This window comes from Gastrolobium bilobum, unplaced genomic scaffold (genome assembly GCF_033153095.1).
Source record: "Gastrolobium bilobum isolate Gb01-03AN ecotype WA unplaced genomic scaffold, APGP_CSIRO_Gbil_v1 utg453508, whole genome shotgun sequence".
Classification (NCBI taxonomy): Eukaryota; Viridiplantae; Streptophyta; class Magnoliopsida; order Fabales; family Fabaceae; genus Gastrolobium; species Gastrolobium bilobum.
Genome location: NW_026899866.1, coordinates 1 through 12,364, shown reverse-complemented (window position 1 = coordinate 12,364; position 12,364 = coordinate 1). Strand labels below are relative to the sequence as shown.

General features: G+C 32.3%; 1 protein-coding gene across 1 annotated transcript; it reads left to right on the top strand.

Moving 5' to 3' along the window:
- Window positions 1–156: 156 nt before the first annotated feature.
- Window positions 157–7,430, top strand: LOC133294011 (large ribosomal subunit protein uL30z-like). The gene is made up of 4 exons (XM_061492655.1): window positions 157–759; window positions 6,516–6,592; window positions 6,907–7,009; window positions 7,098–7,430. Exons 1-4 carry the CDS (start codon window positions 157–159, stop codon window positions 7,311–7,313), a joined length of 999 nt encoding a protein of 332 aa, XP_061348639.1. The 3' UTR covers window positions 7,314–7,430.
- The last annotated feature ends 4,934 nt before the right edge of the window (window positions 7,431–12,364 follow it).

Below are 12,364 nucleotides of genomic sequence, written 5' to 3'. Positions count from 1 at the left end.
TACATTTATAACGGTTTAATTCTCTCCATTGTTTCCTCGTTATATAAACATACAGAGCACCGTTCACCCTTAGCAGACCAAATCCTGTTTCCTGGTTAACACCCTCCACCAATCCTGTTTTCTTTTTTCTTGTGTTTTCCACTCAAACTCTCTTCAATGGCTGAATCCCAAAAGTCACTTGTGATTAAGCTTGGTGCAAAGCGTTCAAGAACGGTTCAAGAAGACTGCCCACAGACGGAGATCATCGCTGATCATCGTTCCAAGAAAATGAGAAAAGATGCTTTTGAAATTTCTCCGCCACTGAGAATGAACAGAACGACGGCTGAACATGAACACCGACCAACAAAGTGCAGAGTGCAAAGTGCAAGAGAAGGAAGGTGCTTCGGACCGGAAAACTCCAAAAGAATGTCAAGAGCAGCTTCCCAAATTTGTGAGTTGAAGAAGGAAGGTGCAGAGTGCAAGAAAGAGAAGAAACAAAGCATAGACAGATACAAAAAAATGCAATGTTGGGTGATCATGAAAAGGTTGAAGGAAGGAAGAGATGCTTGGGCTTTCAAAGAAGCTCTTGATGTTAAGGTCTTGGAGTTTCTTGATAACCCTGACTCTGTATCAAAGCCAATAGGTTTGAAGGATATTGAGGTCAAATTGAACCACTATCTGTATTCCAAACCTAAGGAATTTGCAGATGATATGAGGCTTGCATTTTCTTATGCATTGCTATACCCTTGGAGGAGTGAGATTCACATGATTGCAAGGAGGGTTAGTGAGAAATTTGAGACCGATTGGAAATCTTTAAAGAAAAAGTGGATTCTTGAGGAAAGAAAAAGAAAGAAAAGTATGTGCAAATCTTGATAGAGAAGCTCAAGGTTGCTGGATTCTGTTTAGAGTGTAGTGTTTGTACAAACTTGATTCTTGAATTACTAGGTTATTGATTTTGTTTCCTTTTGAGTTTTATTAAAACGTAGATCCTGTTTTTTCTGTTTTTTCGTTAATAAGCAATCCTGTTTTGTAACGTTTGGCTGAAGCTTGTTAAGTTTAGTTTTATGTGTCTGTTATTTGATCCTATAAACTATTGGTGTTTCATTTGTACTTTATTTATCAGTAAAGTACATCTTATGTTCAGTTTTTAGGTTGTTCGAGTCAATTTTATTGTGGATGCAGAAATTCTAGCCAAATTAAACCATGGCATATAAAGTAGTGGTTTATATCAGATTTTCTGCAGACTTTATCATATTGTGAATGCAATAGTTCATCATTACGTGCCTGCGTTGTTGCAGAATCCAAGCTATATGTATTCAGTGGTTGGCAATGCTAAGTACGGTTAAGCAATTTATTTGATGTCCTTCAGTGGTGGCTGCATATTGGTTATGATCAGTAATGTATCATAAATTTCATATCTTCCAGTTCAATAAAATCTTGAATTTCTGAATCCTGTGATTTTGGATGCAGAAATTCCTTCCAAAATAGCCAAATTAAACCATGGCATATAAAGTAGTGGTTTATATCAGATTTTCTGCAGACTTTATCATATTGTGAATGCAATAGTTCATCATTACGTGCCTGCGTTGTTGCAGAATCCAAGCTATATGTATTCAGTGGTTGGCAATGCTAAGTACGGTTAAGCAATTTATTTGATGTCCTTCAGTGGTGGCTGGCATAATTAAGCAATTACAAAAAATCTATTCAAATAACAAAGAAAGATTATATATATATATATATATATATATATATATTACATACATATGTATGAATACAGTGCCTCATCTATTTTCTCTCCTCATCTCCTAAACAGAAAGGCACACCATAATTAAAAAAACTTTTCATGGTATGATTAAATCATAGCATTCTTTCATCTAATGTTCACTGTAACACCTTAGTGGCCTTCACATGAGTCTGCATAGCTTTTCTTTAGGAATCCCAATCTCCTTGGGTAGCTTCTCTAGCTCACCGTGTGCATCAATTACATAGACAAATCAAATGTATCTACAAGAAGCATTACTATTCATTGCCTTGAATACACACGCATGAGCTTCAGCCAATTTTGTTACATCAACTATTGCTAGCAAACCATGAGAATACATTTCTTGGGCTCCTGCATTAGCACAGGGCAAATTTTTATTGAGGTAGCCTAATAGCTGAATGCGCAAAACTTCACCTTAGAAAAAACAAAAAACAAAATGGACAGATGATATATTACAGACAACAACATAGAGGCAGTGAGCTCATGTAAATATGCACATTGAACCATGTGAATATTAACTTCCTCCAATCGCAGAAAAAAGAATTATTACTAATTTACTGTGATGACTAATGCCAGGGCAACCCAAAGTATATCTTAATGAGCCTCATTGACAAAAATATCTACATACAAAAGAGTTGCAGCATGCAACTTAACACATCACTCATTTACAAGAAGAAAACAGGATATAAAATAAGGAAAAGGGCTTTTAATCTCTCCATAACTTAATATCAACAAAGAGAGTGAGACATATCTTCTCTCTTCACTTAATCATCTCACAATTACATTGCTTTTATCACCGGAAAAAAATAACTATTATCAGGTGGAGAACCTTAGTTTACTATTATCTTTTCCCTTGCCAAATCAAATACCAGTTTTAATAATTCTATTTGATGCATGATTGCATAAACAGTTAGTTGGCTGAAGCACATAAATACCATCAGAAACGTTACTTTAAAAGACTTGCATAAATATGTGCTGAATAAGAAGCACAAAGAAGCTTCTGTGAATACTTGAACAAACGTTAGCCTCTGCCAACTTCAAAGGTAAGATGGTAGTATCTCTAATGCCACAAAACATCAAATCGAACTAAAGGGAATGCATGCTAGGAAAGTCACAACTGAGTACTATAAGACCAGAAATTTTCTAGTACTCAAACATCGTCAAAAAATGGAATGATGAATATGACTTAAACATCATGCTGTGAACCATACAACTTTTAAATCTGCTAACAAACATGTATAAGTATAACTTAGATACCAACCCTTAGTTAATGTTAAGCCAATTTATATGCGATATGTGAGGACAATAACTTTAATTAACTTAGGTAATTTATTAATTATGACTTTTGGAACTTAGCATTGATATTAATCTTTCTGACTAGTTTGATATTGAAAATTATAAATTTTTAATCTTTCCAAAAAAGGAGAGAGTGAGAGAAAGGATACTCACATCAATCAAAACATGTTTACAAGCACTATGGTCTGTATATATACGCTAAAAGACACCTTTTCTTTGACAAAATGTTCGATCATGCACCCACCAAGTACAAAAGTTGATAGATCTAGACAGTTTATACCATGATCCCAACCTCAGCTTTTACAAGAAAGAATAAACAAATGAAGATATCATAGCTAACAGAAATTACAAGAAAAAATAGGTAAAGTGTGTTGTGATAACCCTTAAAGCATGCCAACCCCAAACTTGTCTGCTGCTTTAAAAGACACTATACAATGTGCCTATGTTTCAAGAAGCACTACTGGGGCTTAACTTCCATGCTTGATAATTCCCTTTTGTTTGATCAAGGTAGAAACATAACCATAAATTTAAGCCCAATGAAATTGTCAAGGATCATTGCATCCTTGGAACAAGTGCAGTCATGACTCGTATGTCAAGCTAATCTGAGAATTTGAAATATTTTTCTACATCAAGATATGTTCTTAATAATGGTAATTATAGTTTGTTGAGTGTAACAGTCAATAGTCTTGTCTGGTCAGTTGCAAACAGCTACATGCCTAGTGAATTTACAGTCCAGCATTTAACAAGCATAGAAGCAATAGTTTCTCATTTCTCACTGGGACTTCTTGCAACCATTCCAGCCATCATCTGAGTTGAAAGTTTAAAAAATACCAACATTGGTTAAATGGAAAAAACCCCTATACACAAGGCTCGCTGACTTGCGAGGGTAAGGGTGAAGGTCGATCGTACACAACCTTTACCCCTACATATTTGCAAAGACACGGTTTCTCAAACTCAAACTCGTGACTTTTCAGTCACAAGAAGCAATTTTATCGCTGCTCCAAGAATCAACCTCACCAAAATTAGTTAAAGATTAAAGGAAAAACATGTCATGCCCTATATATCCTCTATTACACTTGGCCAGTTTTGTAAAGTGTTGATAACTGGATGAGCCAAACTCTGCATTCTAATACTAGATTAATACAGGAGTAAAAACTTAAAGAAATGCAATTTAGCCAAAGCAAGCTGACAACCCAAAGTGGAGAAATTTCATTAAATTTCATCATAAAATGAATACCATTTGGTAAGGCATAAGTCAATTGTAATATTTTTGACCATGTGAATTTCCCTTCAAAGAAGAATATGCTACCCACATGGAGGGGAAAGGAGCATCAGTGTCGGCTTTCTCATGCAGAGCAAATAGATTCTACTTCATGGGATATCAGATTATTGGTCTTCTGATATTGATTGCCAAGTCACATGCCATTCTGATTTTGTGTGATATATTTAGTTAGTTCTAAAATCCAAATGTTGATCATGAACAAAATATGTAATATCTACTTAAGGGTCTTATTGCATTAATTACTTCTAAAATCCACTTGAGCTCAATTCAGATGATAAGGAAGGGATTTGGTGAAGTAATGTAGAAAAAGGAAAAAATTGAGCTAGGTTTTGACTAGTTTTAAATAGTCATTCATTAACAAGACTTTCAATTTTCTGGATACAAAATGCCATCCAAGTAAGTGTTCAACTAGTTGATACAAAATGATATCCAAGTAAGTATTCAATACACTTGCCTTTCAATCTATTTACAGACAACAAACTTGAAGATCTAGCACTGTATCTCATGTCAGAAAAACATGCACAAACACAGAGTGATTTGTGCATGTTTTGTTTTTTAGTTAATAAGGATTCGTGCATGTCAGAAAAATAGCTATCTTAGGTGTCGATCTTTAGATGGTGTGATTTGTTTTCACTGCTTTTTTGTTTTTTAGTTATTAAGGAGGGCCAAGCTCAGAAAGAAAACCAAGAAACAAAATTAATACTCTCGTTTTTATATTTGATATGATATTAGATGTTTATGGCAGGGTAGCTTTGTAGAACTTTGTTATATTTTTAGGTTAAAAGGAAGGTGGATGGGTTATATTATATCAAGCAATAGCCCAATATAGTATATTGATAATTATTTATTTTAAAATACTAGGATGGTTTTTAATGGCGAGCATTGCTACGTAGAGTTGTCAAAATGAATTAATCCACCTTATTAAGCCCGAGCCCATGTGAGTTAGGGTGAAAAAGCTCGTGGGGCTAGAAATCCCATTAGAGGAGAGAGATTTTTCCCCTTTATGATATGCCAAGTAGCCTAGGAAGGTGCACTTAATGGATCTAAAATCCAGTTTATGAAGATTATAAGGATGCAAGAGCAGGAAATTGACACAGCCAAATACCTTCAACAAACTATAATTTGGGATTTATTGAACAAACGAAAAGGGAACATCATTATCATTGGATGCAGTAGCAAAAAATTGATTTAAGTAAACAGAAGTGAGGAATGCATGATCCTAGAAGGTAAATGGTAAGGATGCATGTGCTAGAAGTGTTATACCCACCTCTACAATATGCCTATGCTTACATTCTATAGTGCCATTTTGGTGATGAGTGTAAGGGAAAATTAGGCGGTGAACAATACCAAAGTCAGCTAGGGCCTTGGAAAATGGCCTAAACTCCCTACCTTAATCAGTTTGGATAGCCTTTATTTTCTTGGTAAGATAAAGCCAAGTGTATGGTGTGCGAGCATCAACGAACATAACCTAGTAGGAGTAGCCACCAGAAGAAACCATGGGTGCATGGCCCCAAAGATGACTAAAGATTCCGTGTACTGATTCAGTGTATGTAGATGAGGCAGAAGAAAGTAAGCAATGAGCTTTACCTAAACAGCGTGCAGAACAAAATCTGCAAGAGTTTTATTATTGAATGCTGCCTGAATGGTAGAATACTGAGTTCGAAAACAGGCTTAACAACCTTAGAAAGGGGAGTGGGATGCAGTTACAGTTAGAGGGGTGTGCAAAATAACCAAAAAATTGGGTCGAACTATGAACCGAACCGAACCGTCCCATAACATAACCGGTTTTTAAAAACAAGTTTATGAACCGAACCAGTTTTTAAAGAACCGGTTCATGAACCGAACCAGTTTTTAGAACCGGTTTAATAACCGAACCGTTTCCTAACCGAACCGAACCATTTTCAAGCCGAACCAAGTTAATTTTTATAACTTTATTTTTTAAATTTTAAATTTTTTTTATTTTCAAAAGAGGGTCGACCCGAACCGGTTTCGAACCAAACCGAACCACTTCCGAACCGAACCAGTTTTGAACCGAATCAAACCACTTTTGAACCAAATCATTTAAACCAATTCGGTTCGGTTTTTCAAAAAATCCGGTTCGGTTCGACCCATGGACATCCCTAGTTACAGTAGGTGTGTGATGATGAGAATGAGATACACTATGTACCCATTGGGTGTCCTAATCTACATTGGCAGGGTAACAAGACAGTTGTTATTACAGATATGATAATCTCACTGACTGTTACTACTTTCACTGAGAGTTACTTCTTGATGTACACATGTAGTTTAATGTCTGACACATCCCAACATATAACAATGTATTTCTATGCTTCTCAGTTCTCACACACAATATGAACTGCATGCTACCAATATGAATGCTTTCGGTGAAGTATTCGTCATTTGGTGGAATGTCTGAACAATGTATTTCTAGGACTGCCCTTTTGTAAAACCTTGTTTTGCTATTTTCTTGTATCTTTATTTTCCAGTGTATATTGCATTCCAAAAAAAAAAAAAAAAAAAGACAAAGAAATCCTTTATCACGTGCTGAAGATTATTCTAATTTGGTGAAAACATGTTTCTTTTGAAGAAATCCAAATCTTAAAAGCATAAAGGAGCTAATTTACAAGAAGGGATATGCGAAAATAGATAAGCGAAAAGTTCCTTTGACGGATAATAACATCATTGAGCAGGTAATATATTGTATTGTTGGATTCCTTGTTTTCCTTTGACTTTGCCGCTAAATTGCATTTGTAATTCTCCCATTTTGCCATGCAGGAGGAATTAGGAAAGTTTGGCATTGTATGCACAGAAGACATGGTGCATCAAATTGATAATGTTGGTCCGCACTTTAAGGAAGTTGTCAAATTTATGTGGCCCTTTGAACTCAACAAGCCAGCTGATGGATTAAAAGGATCAAAAACACTATACAAGGATGGTGGAGACACAGGGAGCCGTGAGGATCTCATCAATGAACTAATCAATAGAATGAATTAACTTATGCACTGTAGTATCAAAATTTTGATGTTGTCTGTTATGTACCTTAGATGATCTGGGTGCAAGAATCTCATTTTCAAGGCCTTTTGACTCTAGTGGAGTCTTTTTTAAAAACTATCACCGGAATAATTTCACTGTGAAAAGATATACCACAACAATGCATTACGACGCGGCATAGTGCAGATCATGTTGAGAAATGATAGTATATCTGCCGCGTTCTTTGCATGAATGGGGACCAATCACGGGTTGGTGGGGAGAATATTGCAGTCTGCTACCAACGCAGGGCAGTGCAACCTGAACGTGATCCATGCTCCACCGCGTCCCAGCAGTCAAAATATATGGTTTTAATATGTCATATGAACATAAGAATATATATGTTTGACGTAAAGGTACATAAAAACTAAATTTTATCCAATTAAATATAAAAAAGACATAATGTTTAATAATTTTAATACCAATTAAATATACAACAGTAATAAAGTTTAATAATAGTAATACCAATTAAATATACAACAGTAATAAAGTTTAATAATATTAATATAGCATATTTAACAAATTTAATAGATTAAATAATACTAATATTACAAGCTTTTTATGAAATTAAATATTAAATAGTAATAGTATAAATAATATCAAATTATAAAATCTAAATACACTAACCTAACTTTTAACGCTAACAAATATCGAAACTCAAAAAACAACATAAATAAGACCACTAACCTAATATATTTAATAATACATTTATATCATATTTAACTGCCATACCAATAATAATAACAGCTTACGCATTTACATTCAATCATAATAACATCTTATTTAATTAAATACAATCATAATCGTATTTTGTATAAGCTGGCCAGAAAACAAAAACAAAACCTGGAAAGAATCTTATTTAATTTAATTAAATACAATCACAATCATAATCTTATTTAACACCTAATATTTTGAAATAATATTTTTGTGGGTTATGGATATCCATATAATTATATTATTTATAACAGTGATAATAATTTTTTTTTAAGTTTTTGCAGAAAAAATTCAAATATTTAATATGATTTATGTTTCGTTAATGATAGTCTATAATTACTTGAATATTATAGTTATTCATAAAATAATATGATTATTACGAAAATATTCCAAATTTTCAAATGAATTTTTTACAATACATTTAATATTTTTGAATTTATATCGGTTGTGCCAGACCAATTGAAATTATTTGTGGTTTTAAATTATAACTAATTGAAGTATGATGTTTTCAACTGACCGAATCATTTCAATTATTTTTAAAATATGGGTTCATTCTTTTTTTCATATAAGTTACCTGCAGTAAAATCAATACGACATCATTTTGGGTGAAAATTATGATGTTTTTGTCATTTTAATTTTGTCTTTATATTTATAATTTTTTAATCTTTCAATCCCAAAACGACGTCGTTTTGAAAATAAATACAAATAATTTATGCGCAGTAATTTTTATTAAAATATTTTCCAAAATAAAAAAAAAGTTTTCAATTTGGTAATGAATTAAGATGAAGTTGGTGCCATGATGTAATTGCTTACATCACATTTCTACATGGAATTGAATAATATACTAGAATCCAAAAGGATACGAGAAAACAATGCTTGGCTGACTTTAGCCATGACACACGGGAACTCTAATATTGATTACGTTTCAACTTAGAAGGTCGTAGAACTTGGCCAGTAGCTTTCTGTCCATAAAAAAAATACAAAAAAAATAAAAAATCCGAGAAGATGCCGGGGCTAACAGCTCCAAAGATTTTTTTTATATTTACAGGGATTGGAAAACAAAATTTTACTTAAACTGAATCAACTGCCACTCGAATAAATTCTCTTTGTGCTGGGACGCGGTGCAGCAGGGATCACGTTCAGGTTGCACTGGTACGCGGCTCTCTTCCTACCGCTTCCAGTTGCATTTATTGCACTGCCCTGCGTTGGTAGCAGACTGCAATATTCTCCCCACCAACCCGTGATTGGTCCCCATTCATGCAAAGAACGCGGCAGATATACTATCATTTCTCAACATGATCTGCACTATGCCGCGTCGTAATGCATTGTTGTGGTATATCTTTTCACCGTGAAATTATTCCGGTGATAGTTTTTAAAAAAGACTCTACTAGAGTCAAAAGGCCCATTTTCAAAGATACCGATTTTTGTTATGGACAAACCGAAACATGTACTTGTCTTTAAGCCCTCATTTATCTTTAATTTTTGTTTTTGTTTTTTGGTTTTTTGTTCTTCGAGTTGTGCCTCATGTCTTTCGTGTCTATTGATTAAGCTACTTTAAGAAGATTATTTTCCGTTTTGCATTTTTAATGTCAAGAACGGTGTTTGGAGTCAGCAATGATGTTTTTCAAGGTGGACAGCAAAGTGTTAGTGATGATATGCCAATTATTAAGAAAGTCTGAGTATATTTAGATGTGTTGTAAAAAGGATTTTTATTTTATTTTTAAATCTAATTAAGCACTTTAACTCTGTTCTTATAATTAATTAGGAATCTTAATTTAAAAAAAATGTTTAAACTATTAATTAATTGGGATAAAAATTAGTTAAATGTTATCTTTTCAATAATTTTTATTGATAACTATATTTGAATAGAGTTGAGTGTTTTAATTGGTTATAACAAAAGTTTATCCCCTAAATTTAATGATGAAATTATGAAGAAAATTTGCGGTAGATAACTAAATAATTTCATCAAAGAATAAAATTAGGGGTGGTGAGTTGATAACAATGCTGACAGGTGAAGTGTGGTTATTCACTGGATAGCTTTCAAATACATGTGTTAACTTAAACAATTAACAATTAGAAAATAATTGTTTTTTAACTTCTCTTCTTTTTATATATAAAAATTTAGTCAAACATAATTTTATAAAAATTCTTATCATGAAATTATTATTTTTTTTTAATAATGAACATAAAAAATCTATATTTTAGAATATATGTATTAACAAAGAAGAGAATTAGGGGTAGAGAGCTGATAACAACGCTTACAAGTGATATGCATTTACTCACCGGATAGCTTTAAAATATATCTGTTAACTGGTAAGTGATTGTTTATTTTAAATTAACTGGTGATTCTAAATTTAAGTCTAGTTAAAAAATATAATAAAATAAATTATATACTACAATTTCGTGGTTGAGCTTTAATTAAATTTAAAAACAACTTGTCGTTGAATTAAAAAATTAGATAACACAATTGTTTATATAATTATTTTCGTACATTAAAAATTAAATCAATTTAAATAAATATACATTACTTATAAGTTAAATTTTTTTTTAATGAAGTGATATTTGCACACAAATATACAAGTGAAATATAAGCAAAATTTAAATCATTTTTCTATTTATACTTGAACAGTTAGTTTTATATAAAAAAATAGAACTCCTCACTTTTTATTATTTTCTTGAAAATGATATTTATTATTCGTTAATACTTACCATGGACATTTTTATTAATCAGTAATATTTTCAGAATAAGTAAAAAATTTAACGGTTTAATTTTTTCAGTACAAATTAGTTAAACAAGATTTTTTTATAGCCCTCTCAATTATTTTGTTGCTACAAATCAACCAATACTGAAATTTTAAATAAGTTTGCATAGCTTTTTTTTACTACATTTTTACACTTGTAACATTTTTTTAATTTTTGGTAGATTACACTTTAACATTATAAAAAATGTAAATAAATAATAGGCTACATCATATATATATATATATATATACATATATAAATGATGTACTCTTTTAACATTTTAAAAAATGTTAAGTGATATTTATAACTATAGAAGTGAAGTAGAGATTTTAAAAGATTAGATATAATTTTATAATTAATAATCATCTAATTGAAAACTTAATTAAAGTATAAAAAATTTAGAAACAAAAAATTTATAACGAAAAAACTAAAAGATACAGTTTCCTGGTTACATATTAAAGATACAGAGCACAAGATTAGAAAAAAAAAAGATTACATTTGTAACTATTGAAGTGAAGTAGAGATTTTAAAAGATTAGATTTGTAACTATTCGTAGGAAGCTGTCACTTTTCAGGCAATGGAAGCATCCCCCCATCATTTACTCAATTACTCTGTCCATATTTTTTTCAGTGTTTTTGTATTCTCTTTATGACTTTCCTTCCCCGTCCCCTCTCCTCTCATGTTTTCTGTCATGAACTCATACAAATAAAAAAAAAATTGAGATATAAATTAAAGGTCTAAACTTTAGGATCCAATGATTAAATCTTACTGCAGAAAGAAAAATAGAATCATTTGTAGTGAATTTAGAAATGGCTTTCAAATGATCAAAGTGTGAGACATGTAATGAGGGGTGTGGGTAGCAGGTAATAGGTGCGGTATTCGATTCCTAAGTGTGAGACATGTGATTCTTTAGCATAAGTTTTTCAGGTTTACTTATTAGTAAAAGTCCTTTAATTTTACATTTGTGCCCCTCACCTGTGAAATTCTTTTGGTCATGGCACTGGCACTGACTAGTTTGATATTGAAAATTATAAATTTTTAATCTTTCCAAAAAAGGAGAGAGGGAGAGAAAGGATACTCACATCAATCAAAACATGTTTACAAGCACCATGGTCTGTATATATACGCTAAAAGACACCTTTTCTTTGACAAAATGTTCGATCATGCACCCACCAAGTACAAAAGTCGATAGATCTAGACAACTATACCATGATCTCAACCTCAGCTTTAACAAGAAAGAATAAACAAATGAAGATATCATAGCTAACATAAATTACAAGAAAAAATAGGTAAAGTGTGTTGTGATAACCCTTAAAGCATGCCAACCCCAAACTTGACTGCTTCTTTAAAAGACACTATACAATGTGCCTATGTTTCAAGAAGCACTACTGGGGCTTAACTTCCATGCTAGATAATTCCCTTTTGTTTGATCAAGGTAGAAACATAACCATAAATTTAAGCCCAATGAAATTGTCAAGGATCATTGCATCCTTGGCCGTTCACAGTTATCTCTGTGGCCCCAAAGATCACTAAATATGAGGTGTACGGATTCAGTGTATGTA

Excerpts from the sequence above, each read along its gene's own strand:
- LOC133294011 (XM_061492655.1), top strand. The coding sequence starts at position 157 with ATGGCTGAATCCCAAAAGTCACTTGTGATTAAGCTTGGTGCAAAGCGT. Across the intron at positions 6,593-6,906 it reads ACTGAGAGTTACTTCTTGAT|AAATCCAAATCTTAAAAGCA; the intron begins GTACACATGTAG and ends TTTCTTTTGAAG. Across the intron at positions 7,010-7,097 it reads ATAATAACATCATTGAGCAG|GAATTAGGAAAGTTTGGCAT; the intron begins GTAATATATTGT and ends GCCATGCAGGAG.